The 22,446-nt window shown below is 38.6% G+C and overlaps 1 protein-coding gene across 8 annotated transcripts in view; it reads left to right on the plus strand.

Annotated features, from left to right (window-relative positions):
• Window positions 1-22,446, plus strand: part of LOC105868029 (phosphatidylinositol 3,4,5-trisphosphate 3-phosphatase TPTE2-like) — a 139,774-nt gene that overhangs the window by 65,131 nt on the left and 52,197 nt on the right. For 6 of the 8 annotated variants that reach the window (XR_012922470.1, XM_076009473.1, XM_076009468.1 and 3 more), the window contains 8 exons: window positions 2,218-2,271; window positions 4,570-4,623; window positions 6,928-6,981; window positions 9,196-9,249; window positions 11,573-11,626; window positions 15,272-15,325; window positions 16,164-16,217; window positions 19,153-19,206. Coding sequence is in view for 7 of the 8 variants with exons in the window: in XM_076009473.1 (XP_075865588.1) it covers window positions 2,218-2,271; window positions 4,570-4,623; window positions 6,928-6,981; window positions 9,196-9,249; window positions 11,573-11,626; window positions 15,272-15,325; window positions 16,164-16,217; window positions 19,153-19,206 (432 nt within the window). In the remaining variant the exon portion in view is untranslated. The remainder of the gene's footprint in view (window positions 1-2,217; window positions 2,272-4,569; window positions 4,624-6,927; window positions 6,982-9,195; window positions 9,250-11,572; window positions 11,627-15,271; window positions 15,326-16,163; window positions 16,218-19,152; window positions 19,207-22,446) is intronic. The other 2 variants (XM_076009470.1, XM_076009471.1) reach the window with 1 other exon arrangement.

Here is a 22,446-nt window from a genome sequence, read left to right on the forward strand (position 1 = left end):
GAATGTGTATACATACAGACATGCTGTATGTATGTATGTATACATACATACATAAATAAACCATTCAGGAAACATTGATATTTGTGAGATTTACCCCCAGCAGCATCAATGGCCAGAGAGAGTATTTCTCTGACATTGTTTCTAAATCTTGTCATTCTAACATTTGGAAGTGACTTTTTATCTTTTCTTCACTTAGGTAGACAAAGTGAAGCTGGTCACAGGAGTATAGCTTCTTCCTGTTAGTGTATTTGTTATCCGTACTTAGTAGCACCCAATTCCTTAGTAAACAATTAGCTTCCCAGTGTTTGAGACTCTTCATTCTTGTACCCTGTTTCCTAGTCCAGTGGGCCAGGAGAGGAGAAAATTCCTGTTTGGAGCAACCAGGAGGTTGCGGTGGGCAAGGAAAAGGGAAGGAGTCAGCAAAAAGAATGGAGCTAATGGAACCTGGATGGGTTCCTCAGTTGTGAGGCTAGTGCCTAGACTGAACCTCACTATCACATTAGATGAAGTAATTGTCCTCTTAGGCTACGGCCACTTACCATATCTTAAGGGCTGGAAGACAAGCAGGATGCATGAAAGTACATAGGTGATTTAGGGACATAGGAAGGAGGACATGAGATGGAATTAGAGAGCTGACTACCTCCAAATGGAGGTTGAATTTAAAATGCCTTCTACTGCAAAAAGACCCTTAACCATGGGAATAATGTTCAGCAGGAAATAAAATTTTTAAAATCCTCATACATGGAGACTTCTTTCAACTGGCTTAATTCTTTCATTTCTACCGTAGAATAACTGACTCTTTGGGAAAAATGAAATATCAGTTTCAAAATAGCCAAATTACCTCAGTATCTCTTAGAGTTTAAGAGATACCTCAGTATCTCTTAATCACTTTATTAGTTGTAAGATATTTTAATTTACTTGAATGAAAACATAAGACTATGAGTACACCTACTATTTGAGTATGTAAAATTTAATTATTTGGCTCTGACCCAATATACTAGACATCAGTAACATATAATGATATCATATATACATAAAAATACCTCCTTCAATATATAAATGTACATATAAATACATAAAAATATGCACAAATAATAAATATAAACTTCTTGGACACTTTCTAAAGTATTGGCGGTATCTCCTTCTATATGTAAACCCTTTCCTCTGTGTATCTAGTGGGATAAAAGAGGTCAGAACAGGTCAGAAAGAAGCAGACCACTGCCTCCTCCCAGGTGACTGGCAGCCAAAACTTTTAGAAAAGCATCAGATTGCCTGCATAGGACACTGTCCTACAGAGGGCTGCAGTGGTTTCTAGGGCTGCCATAACAAAACATCACATCTGAGCAGCTGAAACACCAGCAATTCCTTATCTCACCATGCTCAGGGCTTGAAATGCGAAATGAAGGTGTTAGCAGGGTTGGCTTTTTATGAGGGCTGTAGGAGTCTGTTCTGTAACCCTTTGCCACCTGTTGCTGGATTCTGGCCGCCTCTGGCATTCCTTGGCATGTATTTAGCCCTTGGATCTATGCCGCTGTCTGCACATGAAATTTTCAGTATGTGTGCATCTCTGCCCAAATTTTTCCTGTTTATGAGGATACCAATCATATTGGAATAGCGGGCCTCCCCACACCTCTGTGAGCTCCATGTCAACTACACAAGTTTGCAATTACTCTATATCAGAATGAGGTCACACCATGAGTTAGAGGGATGCAAACTTCAGTAATTGAATGGTGTTGGTACCTTATTCAACCTTTCACAAGGAACCAGTGAGGACAGGTCCTATGTGACATCAAAGAAGACATGTAGTGGAAGTGCAGCTTTAGAGGCCTAAATAGGAAAGACAACGTTAATACGCTTTGGATGTTTTCCTCACCCTCGAGAGTTCTGTCACCACGTTAAGGCTGCTGTCCCACAGTCCAGCCTGCTCCTACATTGGATGGAGCCCTTGACTCCAGAGGACAGACTCTAACACATTGAGACTAATACTAAAGAGCTTTAGTTAAATTTGGAAGCGTTAGTATTTCGCAGGCCTCAGGTTTTATTCCCAGCACATAGAGTCTGTTTTCTCATGAAAAAATGACCTTCTAGATTCAATTAGAGATACACACAGGAATTTTTTAAAAGTTCATCATTCAAGTCACTACTGTCACTGTTCATCCTCAAAAGTAAATTTACAATGATGTCTTCTTTCTGAACTTATCTTTTAAAATCTCATAGATCACCAACCTTCTCCAGGAATAGAGTTTCCTCAGACTTCGACCGCCAATCACTGTGAGTTCAACTACATAAGTGGAGATACATGTATGTGTGTACACACATACACACTTATGCACACACATAAATGAATGTGTATACATACAAACATGCTGGTGTCAATACACATACATAAATAAACAATTAAAGAAACATATTGATATTTGTGAAATTTACCCCCAGCAGCATCAATGGCCAGAGAGAGTATTTCTCTGACATTGTTTCTAAATCTTCTCACTCTTAACATTTGGAAGTGACTTTCTTTCTTTTCTTCACTGGTGGTAGAGAAAGTGGAGCTGGTCACAGGAGTATAGCTTCTTCCTGTTAATGTATTTGTTAGCCGTACTTAGTATCATCCAATTCCTTAGTAAATAATTAGCTTCTCATTGTTTGAGACTCTTCATTCTTGTGCCTTGCCTTGTTTCCTAGTCCAGTGGGCCAGGAGAGGAGAAAATTCCCGTTTGGAGCAACCAGTAGGCTTCAGTGGGCAAGGAAGAGAAAAGGACTCAGCAAAAAGAATGGAGCTAATGGAACCTGGATGTGTTTCCTATCCTCCAGAGCTCTGTCAGTTGTGAGGCTGGTGCCTGGACCAAAACTCACTATCACATTAGATAGAACCACTATCTTCTTAGGCTACGGCAGCTTGACCATATCCTAAGGGCTAGAAGACAAGCACGATGCATGAAACTACAGAAGTGATTTAGGGACATAGGAAGGAGGACATGAGATGGAATTAAGAGAGCTGACTACCACCAAATGGAAGTGGAATTTAAAATGCCTTCCACCGCAAAAAGACACTTACCCATGGGAATAATGTTCAGCAGGAAATAAAATTTTTTAAATCCTCATACATGGAGACTTCTTTCAACTGGCTTAATTCTTTCATTTCTACCATAGAATAACTGACTCCTTGGGAAAAATGAAATATCAGTTTCAAAATAGCCAAATTACCTCAGTATCCCTTAGAGTGTAATCAGTTTATTAGTTGTTTAGATATTTTAATTTATTTGAATGAAAACATAAGACTATGAGTACACCTACTGTTTGATTATGTAAAATTTAATTATTTAGCTCTGACCCAAATTAATAGATATGAGTAATGTATAATGATATCATATATACATAGAAATACCTCCTTCAATATATAAATGTACACATAAATATATAAAAATATGCACAAATAATAAATATAAACTTCTTGGACACTTTCTAAAGTATTGGCGGTATCTCCTTCTATATGTAAACCCTTTCCTCTGTGTATCTAGTGGGATAAAAGAGGTCAGAACAGGTCAGAAAGAAGCAGACCACTGCCTCCTCCCAGGTGACTGGCAGCCAAAACTTTTAGAAAAGCATCAGATTGCCTGCATAGGACACTGTACTACAGAGGGCTGCAGTGGTTTCTAGGGCTGCCATAACAAAACATCACATCTGAGCAGCTGAAACACCAGCAATTCCTTATCTCACCATGCTCAGGGCTTGAAATGCGAATTGAAGGTGTTAGTAGGGTTGGCTTTTTATGAGGGCTGTAGGGCAGAGTCTATTGTGTAACTCTTTGCCACCTGTTGCTGGATTCTGGCCTTCTCTGGCATTCCTTGGCATGTATTTAGCCCTTTGATCTATGCCGCTGTCTGCACATGAAATTTTCAGTATGTGTGCATCTCTGCCCAAATTTTTCCTGTTTATGAGAATAACAATCATATTGGAATAGCGGGCCTCCCCACACCTCTGTGAGCTCTATGTCAACTACACAAGTTTGCAATTACTCTATATCAGAATGATGTCACACCATGAGGTCACACCATGAGTTAGAGGGATGCAAACTTCAGTAATTGAATGGTGTTGGTACAATATTCAACCTTTCACAAGGAACCAGTGAGGACAGGTCCTATGTGACATCAAAGAAGACGTGTAGTGGAAATGCAGCTTTAGAGGCCTAAATAGGAAAGACAACGTTAATACACTTTGGATGTTTTCCTCACCCTCCAGAGTTCTGTCACCACGTTAAGGCTGCTGTCCCACAGTCCACCCCGCTCCTACATTGGATGGAGCCCTTGACCCCAGAGGACAGGCTGTAACACATTGAGACTCATACTAAAGAGCTTTAGTTAAATTTTGAAGCCTTACTGTTTCATAGGCCTCAGGTTTTATTCCCAGCACAGAGAGTCTCTTTTCTCTTGAAAAAATGACCTTCTAGATTCAATTAGAGATTACACAGGAATTTTTTTAAATTACCAGTTCATCATTCAAGTGACTACTGTCACTGTCATCCTCAAATTTACTATGATGTCTTCTTTCTTATCTTTTAAAATCTCGTAGATCACCAACCATCTCGTGGAATAGAGTTTCCTCAGACATCTACCGCCAACCACCGTGAGTTCAACTAGATAAGTCAAGATTCATGTATGTTTGTACACACATACACACTTATGCAGACATATAATGAATGGGTATACATATAGACATGCCCGTGTCAATACACATACATAATTAAACAATTAAAGAAACATATTGATATTTGTGAGATTTACCCCCAGCAGCATCAATGGCCAGAGAGAGTATTTCTCTGACATTGTTTCTAAATCTTCTCCCTCTAACATTTGGAAGTGACTTTTTATCTTTTCTTCACTGAGGTAGACAAAAACGAGCTGGTCACAAGAAAATAGCGTTTTCCTGTTAGTGTATTTGTTATCTGTACTTAGTACATCCAATTCCTTAGTAAACAATTAGCTTCCCAGTGTTTGAGACTCTTCATTCTTGTGCCCTTCATTCTTGTGCCTAGTCCGGTGGGCCAGGAGAGGAGAAAATTCCCGTTTGGAGCAACCAGTAGGTTGTGGTGGACAAGGAAGAGGAAAGGACTCAGCAAAATGAATGCAGTTAATGGATCCTGGACGGGTTTCCTATCCTTCAGAGCTCTCTTAGTTGTGAGGCTGGTGCCTAGACTGAACCCCACTATCATATTAGATGGAGTGACTATCTTCTTAGGCTATGGCCGCTTGACCTTATATTAAGGGCTGGAAGACAAGCACGATGCATGAAAGTACATAGGTGATTTAGGGACATAGGAAGGAGGACATGAGATGGAATTAGAGAGCTGACTACCTCTAAATGGAAGTGGAATTTAAAATGCCTTCCACCGCAAAAAGACCCTTAACCATGGGATTAATGTTCAGCAGGAAATAAAATTTTTAAAATCCTCATACATGGAGACTTCTTTCAACTGGCTTAATACTTTTCATTTCTACCATAGAATAACTGACTTCTTGGGAAAAATGAAATATCAGTTTCAAAATAGCCAAATTACCTCAGTATTTCTTAGAATTTAATCAGTTTATTAGTTGTTTAGATATTTTAATTTATTTGAATGAACACATAAGACTATGAGTACACCTACTGTTTGAGTATGTAAAATTTAATTATTTAGCTCTGACCCAAATTAAAAGATATGAGTAATGTATAATCATATCATATATACATAAAAATACCTCCTTCAATATATAAATGTACATATAAATACATAAAAATATGCACAAATAATAAATATAAACTTCTTGGACACTTTCTAAAGTATTGGCGATATCTCCTTCTATATGTAAACCCTTTCCTTGTGTATCTAGTGGGATAAAAGAGGTCAGAACAGGTCAGAAAGAAGCAGACCACTGCCTCCTCCCAGGTGACTGGCAGCCAAAACTTTTAGAAAAGCATCAGATTGCCTGCATAGGACACTGTACTACAGAGGGCTGCAGTGGTTTCTAGGGCTGCCATAACAAAATGTCACATCTGAGCAGCTGAAACACCAGCAATTCCTTATCTCACCATGCTCAGGGCTTGAAATGCGAAATGAAGGTGTTAACAGGGTTGCCTTTTTGTGAGGGCTGTAGGGCAGAGTCTATTGTGTAACTCTTTGCCACCTGTTGCTGGATTCTGGCCTTCTCTGGCATTCCTTAGCATGTATTCAGCCCTTGGATCTATGCCACTATCTTCTCATGAAATTTTCTGTATGTGTGCATCTCTGCCCCAATTTTCCTGTTAATGAGGATACGAATCATATCGGAATAGCGGGCCTCCCCACCCCTCTGTGAGCTCCATGTCAACTACACAAGTTTGCAATTACTCTGTATCAGAATCAGGTCACACTGTGAGGTCACACCATGAGTTAGAGGGATGCAAAATTCAGTAATTGAATTGTGTTGGTACAATATTCCACCTTTCACAAGGAACCAGTGAGGACAGGTCCTATGTGACATCAAAGAAGACGTGTAGTGGAAATGCAGCTTTAGAGGCCTAAATAGGAAAGACAACATTAATACGCTTTGGATGTTTTCCTCACCCTCCAGAGTTCTGTCACCACGTTAAGGCTGCTGTCCCACAGTCCAGCCTGCTCCTACATTGGATGGAGCCCTTGACTCCAGAGGACAGACTCTAACACATTGAGATTCATACTAAAGAGCTTTAGTTAAATTTGGAAGCGTTAGTATTTCGCAGGCCTCAGGTATTTATTCCCAGCACATAGAGTCTCTTTTCTCATGAAAAAATGAGCTTCTAGATTCAATTAGAGATACAGGAATTTTTTTAAATTACCAGTTCATCATTCAAGTGACTGCTGTCACTGTTCATCCTCAAAAATAAATTTACAATGATGTCTTCAATCTTAACTTATCTTTTAAAATCTCGTAGATCACCAGCCTTCTCATGGAATAGCGTTTCCTCAGACATGGACCGCCGACTACCGTGAGTTCAACTAGATAAGTCAAGATACATGTATGTTTGTACACACATACACACTTATGCACACACATAAATGAATGTGTATACATACAGATATGCTGGTGTCAATAGACATACATAAATAAATAATTAAGAAAACATATTGATATTTGTGAGATTTACCCCCAGCAGCATCAATGGCCAGAGAGAGTATTTCTCTGACATTGTTTCTAAATCTTCTCACTCTAACATTTAGAAGTGACTTTTTATCTTTTCTTCACTGAGGTAGGCAAAGAGGAGCTGGTCACAGGAGAATAGCTTCTTGCTGTTAGTGTATTTGTTATCCATACTTAGTAGCATCCAATTCCTTAGTAAACAATTAGCTTCCCTGTGTTTAATACTCTCCATTCGTGTGCCCTGTTTCCTAGTCCAGTAGACCAGGAGAGGAGAAAATTCCCATCTCGAGCAACGAGGAGGTTGCGGTGGACAAGGAAGAGGAAAGGACTCAGCAAAAAGAATGGAGCTAATGGAACCTGCATAGGTTTCCTATTCTCCAGAGCCCTGTCAACATGTTAGGCTGGTGCCTAGACCAAACCTCACTATCACATTATGTTAAGGGCTGGAAGACAAGCATGATACATGAAAGTACATAGGTGATTTAGGGACATAGGAAGGACATGAGATGGAATTAGAGAGCTGACTACCTCCAAATGGAAGTGGAATTTAAAATGCCTTCCACCACAAAAAGACACTTAACCATGGGAATAATGTTCAGCAGGAAATAAAATTTTTAAAATCCTCATACATGGAGACTTCTTTCAACTGGCTTAATACTTTCATTTCTACCATAGAATAACTGACTCCTTGGGAAAAATGAAATATCAGTTTCAAAATAGCCAAATTACCTCAGTATTTATTAGAATTTAATCAGTTATTAGTCGTATAGATATTATAATTTATTTGAATGAAAACATAAGACTATGAGTACACCTACTGTTTGATTATGTAAAATTTAATTATTTGGCTCTGACCCAATATACTAGACATCAGTAACATATAATGATATCATATATACATAAAAATACCTCCTTCAATATATAAATGTACATATAAATACATAAAAATATGCACAAATAATAAATATAAACTTCTTGGACGCTTTCTAAAGTATTGGCGGTATCTCCTTCTATATGTAAACCCTTTCCTCTGTGTATCTAGTGGGATAAAAGAGGTCAGAACAGGTCAGAAAGAAGCAGACCACTGCCTCCTCCCAGGTGACTGGCAGCCAAAACTTTTAGAAAAGCATCAGATTGCCTGCATAGGACACTGTACTACAGAGGGCTGCAGTGGTTTCTAGGGCTGCCATAACAAAACATCACATCTGAGCAGCTGAAACACCAGCAATTCCTTATCTCACAGTGCTTGGGGCTTGAAATGCGAAATGAAGGTGTTAGCAGGGTTGCCTTTTTATGAGGGCTGTAGGGCAGAGTCTGTTGTGTGCCCCTTGGCTAGCTTTTGCTAGTTGCTGGAGTTCTTTGGCATTCCTTGGTATGTAGTCATCACCCGGATCTCTGCTGCTTGTCCCGGGAATATATCTATATGTGTGCATCTGTTTCCAAATTTTCCCTGTTTATGAGGATACTGATCATATTGGAGTAGGGGGCCTCCCCACCCCTCTGTGAGCTCCATGTCAACTACACAAGTTTGCAATTTCTCTATTTCAGAATGAGGTCACATCATGAGTTAGAGGGATGGGAGCTTCAGTCATTGAATTGTGTTGGTGCCATATTCAACCTTTAACAAGGAACAAGTGTGAAAAAGTTCTGTCTTGCATCAGGTAGGAGGTACAGTGAAAATAGAGGAGGAAGGTCCTATATCAGAAAGACAAAGCTAAGAGACTTTGGAGAGCTTGTGTCCCAAAGTGCATCCCACTCGTATATTGGATGGAGCCCCTGACTGAGAAGGAGAGGCTATAACACTTTGAGACTAATGCAATACTGAAGAGCTCTACTTAAATTTGGAAGCATTACTATTTCACAGGCCTAAGGTATTTATTCCCAGCACATAGCGCCCCTTTTCTAACAAAAAATGACCATCTAGTTTCAATTAGAGATACACACATGAATATTTAAAAATCACCTAGTTCATGATTCGAGTCAGTAACTGTCGGTATTTATCTCAAAAAGTAAATTTACAATGATGTCTTCATTTTGACCTTCTTCTTTTAAAATCTCACAGAACACCAAACTTCGGGTGGAAAAGAGTTTCCCCAGACATGGACCGCCAACCATCGTGAGTTCAACTAGATAAGTAAATATATATATATATATATACATATATATATATATATATGTACACACATACAAACTTATTCACATTCCTAAATCAATAAGTATACATACAGACAAGCTCATATCAACACACATGCATAAACAACAGAAATAGAAAACAATTAAAGAAACACATTGACATTTATGATATTTACCCTCAAGAGCATCAGTGGCCACAGAGAGTATTTCTTTGACATTTTTTCTAAATCTTCTCACTTGTGGCCTTTGGAAGTGACTTTCTATATTTTCTTGATTGAGGTGGATAAAGAGGAGCTTTATCACAGGAGTGTTGCCTCTTCCTGCTAGTGTATCTGTCATCCTTAGTACCATCCAATTCCTTTGTAAACAATCAGTTTCCCAGTGTTTGAGACTCTCCATTCTGGTGCGCCCTTTCCTACTAGAATGAGCCAGGAGAGGAGAAAATCCCATTAATAGCAACCAGGAGGTTGCTATGGACAAGAAAGAGGGAGGCGCTCAACAAAAAGAAAGGAGCCTAATGGAACCTGGATGGGTTTCCATCCTCCAGAGCTGTGTCAACGTGTGAGGCTGGTGCGTAGACCAAACCTCACTGTCATGTTAGATGGAGCCCTTGTCTTCTTAGCCTGTAGCCACTTTATCATATCTCAGGGTCGGCAGACAAGCATCATGCAGGAATTGAAGAGGTGATAGAGGGACATAGGAAGGAAGACATTAGATGGAATTTGAGAGCTGACTACCTCCAAATGGAAGTGGAATCTAAAATTCCTTCTACTGGAAAAAGACCCTTACACATGGGGTTAAGGTTCTGCAGGAAATAAAATTTTTAAAATTCTGATACATTGAGACTTCTATCAACAGGCTTGATACTTTCATTTACATCATATAATTAATTCCTCACTTCTAGGGAAAAATGAAATACAAGTTTCAAAATAGCCAAATTACATGTGTATTTTCAGAGTTTAGTCAGTTTATTAAATGTATATATATATTATAACTTATTTCCATGAAAACGTAGGACTATGAGTGCACTTACTGTTTGATTATCTGAAGTTTAATTATTTAGCTCTGAACCAAATTAATAGATATTAGTAATGTATAAAGAGATCAGATATACATAAAAATATCTCCTTCAATATATAAATGTACATGTAAATATATAAAAATATTCACTAATATTAAGGAAAGAGACTCTTGGACACTGTTTCTAAAATATTGGTGGTATCTGCCTCTGTATGTAACACCTTTCCTCTGTGTCAGATAAAACAGGTCAGAACAGGTCAGAAGGAAGCAGACTACTGCCTCCTCTCCAGGTGACTAGCAGCCAAAACTTTTAGAAAACTATCAGATTGCCTGAGTATGAGTCTCTACTAGAGTGGGCTATAGTAGTTTCTATAGCTGCCCTAACAGAGTGTCACATCTGAGCAGCTGAAACACCAGCAATTCCTTATCTCACAGACCTTGGGAGTAGAAGTGCAAAATGAAGGTGTTGGCAGGGTTGGCTTTTTATCAGGGCTGTAGGGCAGAATCTGGTGTGTGCCTCTTTGCTAGCTTTTGCTTCTTGCTGGCCTTCTTTGGCATTCCTTGGCATGTACTCATCACCCGTATCTCTGCCTCTATCCTTCCTGGAAATTATTTATGTGTGTGTCTTCGTGCCCAAATTTTCCCAACTTTATTAGGATGTCAATCATATTGGAGTAGGGGGCCTCCCCACACCTCTGTGAGCTCCATCTCAGCTACACACGTTTGCAAGTACTCATCTCTGAATGAGGTCACACCATGAGTTAGGGGCATGGGAACTTCAGTAATTGAATTGTGTTGGTTCCATATTCAACCTTTAACAAGGAACAAGTGAGGAAACGTCCTATCTGGCATTGCAGAAGAGCTGTAGTAGAAATGGAGGAGTAGGGCCCTAATTAGGAAAGACAAAGCTAATAGATTTTGGATGTTTTCCTCCCCCTCAGAGTTCTGTCACCACGTTAAGGCTGCTGTCCCACAGTTCAGCCCACTTGTACATTGGATGGAGCCCCTGACTCCGGAGGAGAGACTGTAACACATTGAGACTAATGTAATACTAAAGAGCTTTATTTAAATTTGGAAGCATTACTATTTCACAGGCCTAAGATATTTATTCTTAGCACATAGAGCCTCATTTCTAATAAAAAATGACTTTCTAGATTCAATAGGAGATATACACATGAATATTTAAAAATCACCCGTTCATGATTTGAGTCACTGTCACTGTTTATCCCCAAAAGTAAATTTACAATGATGTCTTCATTCTACCTTCTTCTTTTAAAACCTTGTAGAACATCAACCACCGCGTGGAAAAGAGAATCCCCTGACATCGACCGCCCCCCACCGTGAGTTCAACTAGATAAGTAGAGATATATGTATGCATGTACATACATACACAATTAGGCACATACATAAATGAATAAGTATATGTACAGACATACTGTTGTCAACACACATACATAAACAAACATGCATAAACAACAGCAATAGAGGACAGCTAAAGAAACACATTGACATTTGTGAGATTGGCCCTCAGGAGCATCAAAGGCCACAGAGAGTATTTCTCTGACATTGTTTTTAAATATTCTCACTGTAGCCTTTGTAAATACTTTCTATCTTTTCTTGATTGAGGCAGATAAACAGGAGCTGGTCACAGGAGAGTTTCTTCTTCCTGTTTTGTGTTTGTCATACTTAGTATCATGGAATTCTTTAGTAAACAGTCAGGTTCCCAGTGTTTGAGACTCCTTTCTGGTGCAACCTTTCCTACTAGGATGGGCCAATAGAAGAGAAAATCACGTTTAGAGCAACTAGGAGATTGCGATGGTTAAGGAAGAGGGAAGCGCTCAGCAAGAAGAACGGAGCTAATGGAACCCGGATGGGTTTCCTGACCTCCAGTTCTCTGTCAATGTGTGAGGCTGGTGCCTAGACACAACCTCACTATCACAGTAGGTGGGGCCCTTTTCTTCTTAACCTGCAGCCACTTGATCATGTCTCAGGGGCCAGAAGATGAGCATGATGCAGGAAATAAAGAGGTGATGCAGGGACACAGGATGGGGAAGACGTGAGACTGAAACAGAAAGCAGACTGCCTAGCACAGTCATAGCATTGTTAAGAGAAAAAAAATATAAAAAAAAAAAAAAAAAAAGAAAGCAGACTGCCTACAAACTGAAGTTGAATTTAAAACTACTCCAACTGTGGTTCTCAGCAGCTCGGGCGTGGGGAGCAATGGTAGCCGCCAGGCAGTCCAACTTTGGGAAAGCTCCCCCGGTGTGGCAGACTGTGGTCACCAGCACACTCCCTCCCCTCCACCAAATTGCCCAAGAGGGAAGTCAGCTCTGCCAAAGGCCCGGTGAAGGAAGAGCCCAAGAGGAGATCTGGGCTGTTTTCAGCTAAACTTGCTCCTTCAAATGTGGAAATGAAGCCCAAAAAGTCAGCAGCAAAAGATAAATCTTCAGACAAAATGTGGTACCAAAAGGGAAAAGGGGAACAAAGGGAAAACAGTCCAAAGTGGCTAACTAAGAAACTAAAGAAAATCTACCTGCAAAAAATGGAGAGTCCAGCTTCTGATGAGGCAGAAAAGAAAGAAGCCAAGTCTGATTACTATCATACACCCTGTCTTATCAGTGGTCCCTGTCTCCCTTCTTGTACAATCCAGAGGAATATTTTTATCAACTGTTTTTAAATGCAAGTTTTTTAGTAGCTCTAGAAACATTTTTAAGAAGGAGGGAATCCCACCTCATCCCATTTTTTAAGTGGAAATGCTTTTTTTTAAGTGATGAAACCATTCGCTGCTTGTTTGTTTTGGGTACAACCAGAAAATAATATGGGATATTGAATTATGGGAGGCTTTGACCATCTTGGGTGTCAGCTTAACATTCCATAGATGGGGGTTAGTTTTTAGACCCTATAATATAAAGCACACTAAATGGCAATATGGAGTTCTAGGCCTGCATTTAATGTCTTGAACATTTTTAATTATTTCTTTCTGTGTTGTTTTTTAGTAGATCTGTTTCATAAAGAAAGCCACTCCCTAATCATGGTTTTCTGTCAGAATAGCAGAAACCATGTAACATCTTTGGTCCCAGTAATCCTGTTTTCCTAATAACTTTGTTAATGTGCTGTGAAAGATTAAAAATTTGAGTATGTAGTATATATGATAATAAATTATGAATTAGTGGGAGTTATGTAACAGGTTATCAACATTCAAAGATACTGGTATTTGATATCCTCTTAAGGAAAATTTGCCTCTAAATTTACAGTTGGAAAGTCACTGGAAAAACTGTTTTAAAAAGAATTAAAATACATGGCTTTGTAGATTTTCAGTACACATGTTAAGAATTGTGTGCAAATTGAAATGTCTGTACTGATCCTCAAAACAACCAATAAAATCTAAATTACAAAAGAAAACATAAATAAATAAAAAAATAAAACTACTGGCACCACAAAAGAATGTTACACATTGGGATGAGATTTCAGCAGTGAAAATAACTTTCAAAATCTTGATTCATTCAGGCTTCTTTGAACAGGCTTAATAATTCATTACTACCATATAATGCATCACTTCTAGGGAAAAATGAAATACTAGTTTCTAAATAGCCAAATTACATGTGAATTTCTTAGACTTTAATCAATTTATTGGTTGTATGGATATTGTAGCTAATGGGAATGAAAAAGTAAGTCTATGTATACACATAGTGTTTGTGTGAAATTTAAGTCTTTAGCTCTGACCCAAGTGAACTGACATCACTGATGTATGATGGAATCATATATATCCACATATATATAAATATCTCCTTCACATATACATGTGCATATAAATATATAAAAATATGCACAAATATTAAAGGTAGACTTTCTTGGACACTGTTTCTAAGGTATTGGCAGTGTCAGCTTCTATATGTAACCCCCTTTCCTCTGTGTATCTAGTCGGATAAAAAAGGTCAGAACAGGAGAGAAGGAAGCAGACCACCGTCCTCTACCCAAGTGACTGGCAGCCAAAACTATTAGAAAGCTATCAGATTGCCTGCATAGGAGACTCTACTAGAGAGGGCTGCAGTGGGTTCTAGAGCTGGCATAACACAGTGTCAAGGACCGAGTGGCTGAAATACCAGCAATTTCTCATCTCATAGTCCTTGGGACTAGAAGTGTGAAATGAAGGTGTCGGCAGGGTTGGCTTTTTACGAGGGCTGTAGGGCAGAGTCTGGTGTGTGCCTGTTTGCGAGCTGTTGCTGGTTGCTGGCCTTCTTTGGTATTCCTTGGCATGTACTCATCACCCGAATCTCTGCCGCTATCATCCCTGGAAATTATCCATATGTGTGCATCTGTGCCCAAATTTTCCCTGTTTATGAGGATACCAATCATTGGAGTAGGGGGCCTCCCCACACCTCTGTGAGCTCCATCTCAACTACACAAGTTTGCAATTACTCTATTTCAGAATGTTATCACACCATGAGTTAGTTAGAGGGATGGGAACTTCAGTAATTGAATTGTGTTGGTGCCATATTCATCCTTTAACAAGGAACAAGTGAGGAGAAGCCCTATATGGCATCAAGGAAGAGGTATAGTGGATATAGAGGAGTAGGGCCCTAAGTAGTAAAGACAAAGCTAAGATTCTCTGGGTGTTTTCCTCACCCTCTAGAATTCTGTCACCACATTAAGGCTGCTGTCCCAGAGGCCAGCCCACTCGTACATTGGATGGAGCCCCTGACTCCGGAGGAGAGACTGTAAAACATTGAGACTAATGTAATGCTAAAGAGCTTTATTTAAATTTGGAAGCATCACTATTTCACAGGCCTAAGGTATTTATTCCCAGCGCATAGAGCCTCATTTCTCATGAAAAAATGACCTTCTAGTTTCAATTAGAGCTACACACATGAATATTTAAAAATCACCCAGTTCATGCCTCAAGTCACCAACTGTAACTGTTTATCCCCCAAAGTAAGTTTACAATGATGTCTACATTCTGAACTTATTCTTTTAAAATCTCTTAGACCAAAAATAAACACTTGGACAGAGGAATCCTCGGACCTCCACCACCACCCACTGTGAGTTCAACTAGATAAGTAGAGATGTATGTATGTATGTATGTATGTATATTCACACTTGTGCACATACGTAGATGAATAAATATACGTACAGATATAACTCGTGTCAACACATATCCATAAAGAAACATAAATAAACAACAGAAATAGAAGACAAAGAAACACATTGACATTTGTGAGATTTACCTTCAGAAGCATCAATAGCCAGAGAGAGTGTTTTTTTGACATTGTTTCTAAATGTTCTAACTGTAGTATTTGGAAGTAACTTTCTATCATTTCTTGATTGAGGCAGATAAACAGGAGCTGGTCACAGGAGAGTTGCTTCTTCCTATTAGTGTATTTGTCATCCTTAGTTAGTAGCACCCAATTCCTTAGTAATTAATCAGATTCCCTGTGTATGAGACTCTATATTCTAATGCGCCCTCTCCCACAAGAATTGGTCAAGAGAGAAGATACTGCTAGTAGACTTTGGATGTGTTCCTCACCCTCAGTAACTCTGTTACCATGTAAGGCTTGTGTCCCAAACTCCAATTCACTCTTATATTGGATCGATCCCTTGTCTCAAGGGGAGAGTCCATAACACATTAAGACTAAGGTAATGATAAGTGGTTTTACTTAAATCTGGTAGTGTTACCATTTTCAGAGGTATAAGATGTTTATTAGCAGCACATAAGGCCTCGTTTATAATAAAAAAAATTACTTTCTACATTCAGTTAGCGTTACATGTATGAAAATTGAAAAGTCACCCAGTTTATGCCTAGAGGAACTGTAACTATCTCAAAAAAGTAAATTTAGAATTATGTCTTATATCTGATTGTATTCTTTTATAATCTCTTAGTGCACAGGAGGATGAATTAACAGAAGTAGTATCTGAGATAACCCTCCGTCACTGGTGAGTTATAAATAGATAAATAATATGTTTATGTATGAATATATAGATACTTTGTACATATATAAATAAACACATATCCAGGGATACTTCTATCAACATACATCTATACACAAACATGCCTACACAACAGATATATAAAACAAAGAGACAGATTGACATTTTGAAATTCACTGTGAGGAGTATCCGTGGCCATACAGAGTGGTTTTTGACATTGTTTCTAAATCTTCTTTCTTTAGCATTTGGAGATATCTTTCCATGTTTTTTAGATTGTGGTGGGTAAATTGGGGCTGGTCACAGGAGAGTTGCTTTTTCCTGTTAGTGTATTTATCACCCTTAGTTATTAGTGGCCAATTGGTTAGGAAACAATCAGATTTCCTGTGTATGGGACTCTACATTCTGGTGCAGCTTTTCCTACTAGAATTGGCCAAGAGAGGAGAAAATCCTGTTTGGAGAAAGGAGGAGGTTGCAGTGGACAGGGAAGAGGGAAGCACTCAACAAAAAGAATGGCGCTAATGGAACCTGGATGGGTTTCCTATCCTCCAGAGCTCTATCAACATGTCAGGCTGGTGCCTAGACCAAACTTCACTATCACATTAGATGGAGCCCTTGTCTTCTTAGCCTGCAGCCACTTGATTGTATCACAGGGGCCAGAAGACGAGCATAATGCAGGAAATAAAGAGGTGATAGAGGGACATAGGAAAGGCAGGACATGAGACTGAAACACAAAGCAGAGTACCTACAAAATGAAGTTGAATTTAAAATTAATTCCCCCAGAAAAGACTTTTACACATTGGCTTATGTTCACTAATAAAGAAAAATAGTTTAATCTTGATTTGGTATTTTTTGACAGTTCTAAAATTTGTATTATAATCATATAAGTTATCATAGTTAGAGAAAATGTTGTATTAGAATCCAAATAAGTAAATACACACATGATTTCTTTAATGGTCAACAAGGTTATAAGTTGAAAAGTAATTGTAACTAATTTGAACTAAAAAGTAAGTCTAGGAAGTGACATGGTATTTTACTATTTACCTTTTTAATTCTTTGGCACTGACCTGTATGAATTGAAAGAGAATGTTCTGGCAGACTCAGTAATGCACTATGTGATATAAATGCATAATACATATATATGCATACATACACATAGATGCCTTTGTATATAGAGCATACAGAGAGATTGAGATTTGGGTTATTCTTGTCAGGAACATCCATGGGAATAAAACGTTTCCTTGAAACTATTTCTAAAGTCCTCTCCTAGTAACTTTCTTTATGAAATATTTTTTTTCTTTTGCATCAAGATAGAAAGATTGGAGTATAGCTCATAGAGAAGACTTCTTTCTTGTGGTGTTTGTCACCTTTAGTTACTGTGGAAATGAGACTGTGCTAGTGTGGGCCAAGAGGAGAGAATCCTATTTGGAGCAAGGAGGAGGTAGCAGTGGACAGGTGGCAAAGGAATCCTCAGCAGAAGAGAATGGAGCTAATAGCCCTGAAAGTGTTCCTCGCCTTTCAGGGCTCTGCTACCCTCTGAGGCTGGTGCCCCAACCCAAACCCACCATTGCATTGGACGGAGCCCCTGTCTCAGGCCTGCAGCTATCTCTTGGGCAAGAAAGACATCTATGATAGGTGAAAATTAAGGAGGTGATGATGGTAATTAAGAATTGAGAGTTCCAATGGGATACAAGTGATGGGGACATAGAAATTAAAGTTGAACTTGAAAGAAATGCCATGGCAAAAGACTGTTACATATAGGATTAAGATATAGTTACTTAATCTGAATACATTACTATTTTCACAGCCTAAGATATTCATTACCAGCTTATAAAACCTTATTTCTAATTTTTTTTTAAAAAATGGCATATCAGGTCAAGTTAGTGATATATAGGCAGTCCCCAGGTTACGAACAACCCAACTTACAGAGTTCCGTGCTTACAAACAGGCTCCCAAAAAGGATAATTTATAATTAAATAATTAAATTAGTGATTGGGGAACTAGTTTCTTCCATGCATGTAAACAAACCTGCATGGCTAAGCGTTTCATTGGCCCGGCATCTCTACACCAGCTGCTGGTCTCATACACAGAGAAGCAGCTGAATGGAACACAAGAGCACAAAGAATCAGGAGATCCAGAGCCAAGAAAGTTTATGAAAAAAGAATTAGCTGAAGCCTTTCATCTCATTGAAACAGGATTTGCTAAGCTCGAGGAGCAACATCCTAACATTGAGCAGTTTACAAAGGTTTACTGTGCAGTTATTGAGAACAGCAGCTATAAGACCATTTATGATGACAAAAAAAAAGGCTGTGCAGACAACCCTAGATACCTTTTTCAAGAAACTGACTTCAGTGGTCAGCTCCCCTCCTCCAGTGACAGAATCAAATCCTGATTCTTAAGCACCCACTCCATCTTCTCTAGCACCATCACCATCACCAACTTCTGATTAATGTTAGCTACCTTCTTGCCTCAAAAATGCATCTTCCTGCCTGCAAGACACTGATACAACATTAAGTGAGTGTTAACCTTTAATATTATTTTTTTAAATTTCTCCTATCTCATCTAAACTTTTTATATGAGTTTGTTTTTATATTCTGTTTGTTTGAATTAGAAGAATGAGCACAATAGTTTCTGTAACTTACTATTACAGTACAGGGGTATTATTAGTATTATAGTATTATACCGTATTACTGTTACCACCTATGAGCTATTATTATTATTATCGTATATTCGCTGTTCTTCAGGAAGCTGAGTTACATACAAATTTAACCTAAAGAGCTTCTCAGGAATGCATCTCCTCCATAACCCAGGGACTGCCTGTACATACACATGAATATTTAAAGGTTAGCCAGGTCATCACTTGTACAGTATTTGTAGCTATTTGATGCAAAAAGTTAATTTAGAATTATACATCACGTCTAACTATGACCATTTTTCCCTATAGCGCAGGTCAAATTGCATTGGCCAAAGGAACTAGTCATAAAGCCACCAGAGAAACGTGAGTTGTAAAATATTAAGTTAAGATATACACACGCATATACACACAGATATATACTTCTATCAACATGTATGCACACACGCACAAAACACATAAAACAATGACAAGAGATTGAGATTTACTCTCAGAACCATCTGTGGCAATAAAGCGTGTTATTTTTTCTTTTTGCTCTCATTTTCAGACAGAAATACAGTGCATCTTCAGCATTGTTTCTAAATCTTCTCACTGTAATATCTGTAGTTGACTTTTCACCTTTTTAAGATTGTATTGGATAAAAGAGAAACAGATCATAGACCGATGCTGCTTCTTACTAGTGTACTGCCACGCTTAGTTACTATCAGGCAAATGCTTAGGAACTCATATTTTCTTTCTATGAGACTCTGCTATCCAAGGGAGGACAGAATTCTATTTGGAGCAAGAAGGAGGGAGCAGTGGACAGGGAGCAGAGAAGTTCTCAGCAGAAAAAAAAAAGAATGGTGCTAATAGCCCTGGAAGTGTTCCTTACCCTCCAGAGCTCTCCCACCATGTGAGACTGGTGCTCCCAACCCAAACTCACTATCACATTGGATGGAGCCTCAAGCCTGCAGTTTCTTGACCCTGAATGAGAGCATAGAAGACATCTATGATGATAAAAATAAGGCATCAATGGAGGGACTTGAGAATCAGGAAATTAGATGGGGCACAAAGAAAGAGGATTTGTACCTAGAAACTGTGCCCAGCCTTTTTAAATTGAAATTTTAAAAGGCCAACCAGGTTGTAAGTAAAAGAGTAATTGTAGGTGATTTGAACCAAAAATCAAATCTAGGAAATCAGGAGTGTCTGTGTAGCTTTTACTCCATTAGCACTGCCTTCAGCGAAGTGATACCAGGAACTCATGAAGGAACTACCCATGTGATGTGAGATCTAAATAAACAGTATAGTTATTAATAGATATAAGTAGATATATCCATGCAAATACACACACACATACACAAGCATACACATACACACAAAAAAGAGGTTGAGATTTGGGGAGTTCATCGTCAGGAGCATCCATGACAATACAGAGTGTCTTAGACACTGTTTTCTAAAGTCTTCTTTTGTGCTGTAGTATCTGTAGGTACCTTTCTATCTTTTTTGGATCTAGTTGGATAAAAAAGTAACAGGTCATAAGAAGCATGCTTCTTAGTTATAATTTGTCACCCTTAGTTATCAGCAGTCAATAAATAACCTTAGGAAATTATGAGAATGTGTGTATGACACCCTAATAGCCAAGAGAGGAGACAGTCCTATCTGTAGCAAGGATGAGGTAGCAGTAGACAGGGAGCAGAAAGAATGGAGCTAGTAGACTCTAGAACTGTCTCTTTGCCACCATGTGAGGCTGCTGCCCCAAAGGCAAACCCACCATCACATTAGATGGAGCCCCTGTCTCAGGTCTGCAGCTACTTGATCCTATCTCAGGGACAGGGAAGACACCCCTCACTAGTGAAGGACTGCTGATAGTAGGTGGTGTTGGGACTTGAGAAGGCAGAAAATTACAAGGGCAAGCAAGATGAGTACCTACAAACTGAAGTTGAATTAGATGTAAATTTTATCACAAATGGTGTTACACTTAGGAATTAGGGTCAGGAATAAAGCAACGTATATAAAGCTGAATAAGTTTTTTCCACAGGCCTAAGATTTCATTACAAACATATAAACCTTCATGTCTAGGGGAAAATTAAATACCAGGTTTCAAACAACTAATGTTAATTTTTTAGGATAACTAGATTGTAGAGTAGTTACAGCTACTTTGTATTTGAAAAATAAGTCTAAAAAGACATGGGTAAATTCCAGGTCTAGTTTTTGTCATAAGAAAAATTAAAGTAAAAAATATTAAAATAAAATAACAATAAAAGAAATAAAATTTAAAAAATTTTTTTAAATTAAAAAAAAAAGACATAGGAAGTCTTACTATGTTCATTTTTAATCCTTTAGCTATAACCCAGTTGAATTAAAAAGAATAATCTGTGGTATAATCATCAATGAAGGGTCAGTCATAAATATATTAACATATAGAGAGAGGGGAAGGAAGATACTGAAATTTGTAAAATTTATTCACAAATGAAGTCATAATTAATTTCAATAATAAAGAAGTAAAATTCCAAAATTTCTATTCACTAGCCTTTTTTGTAAGGCCCAAGTGCATCTTTACATAATATAAGGCTTAATTTTAGGTAAAAATGATATACCAAGTTCTAAATAATTAATTGACATATGTTTTTAGAGTTCAGCCAGTTTATAAATTATAGAGCAGTTGCACCTAATTTCGACCAAAAAAGTAAGTCTTCAAAGTCAGTTGGCTATGACACGTGTATTTTTTTTTTTTTTTTTTTTTTTGAGTCTTGCTCTATTGCCCCATCTAGAGTACAGTGGCATCACCATAGCTCACAGCAACCTCAAACTCTTGGGCTCAAGCAATCCTTCTGCCTCAGCCTCCTGAGTAGCAAGGACTACAGGTGTGGGCCATCATGCTCAGCTAATTTTTTTTTTTTAGTAGAGACTGGATCTCACTATGTCGCTCAGGCTGGTCTGGAACTCCTGGCCTCAAGCAATCCTTCCGCCTTGGCCTCCTAAAGTGCTAGGATTACAGATATGAGCCACAATGCTTGGCCTGACATGTACTTTTTGTTTGTTTGTTTAGGTTTCTTTCTCAAAGGAGGTGATGATATATACATTTTTAATCCTTAGAACTGACCTGAATAAAATGACATCAGTGGTCTTTGACAACTTTGATAAATCTGACCTTTTAGTGACATCAGCAAATGACATCAGCAAAGACTACTGATGTCATTTATTTGGGTCAGTGCTAAAGCATATCTATATATGATATACAAAAGGATATATAAGCCGGATATGGTGGCTCATGCCTATAATCCTAGCACTCTGGGAGGCCGAGGCGGGCGGATTGCTCGAGGTCAGGAGTTCGAAACCAGCCTGAGCAAGAGTGAGACCTCGTCTCTACTATAAATAGAAAGAAATTAATTGGCCAACTAACATATATAGAGAAAAATTTAACTGGGCATGGTGGCACATGCCTGTAGTCCTAGCTACTTGGGAGGCTGAGGCCGTAGGACTGCTTGAGCCCAGGAGTTTGAGGTTGCTGTGAGCTAGGCTGATGCCACAACACTCACTCTAGCCTGGGCAACAAAGTGAGACTCTGTCTCAAAAAAAAACAAACCAAAAAACAAAAGGATATATGGGGGGAGGGAATATTAGCGA

This window comes from Microcebus murinus, chromosome 13 (genome assembly GCF_040939455.1).
Source record: "Microcebus murinus isolate Inina chromosome 13, M.murinus_Inina_mat1.0, whole genome shotgun sequence".
Taxonomy (NCBI): domain Eukaryota; kingdom Metazoa; phylum Chordata; class Mammalia; order Primates; family Cheirogaleidae; genus Microcebus; species Microcebus murinus.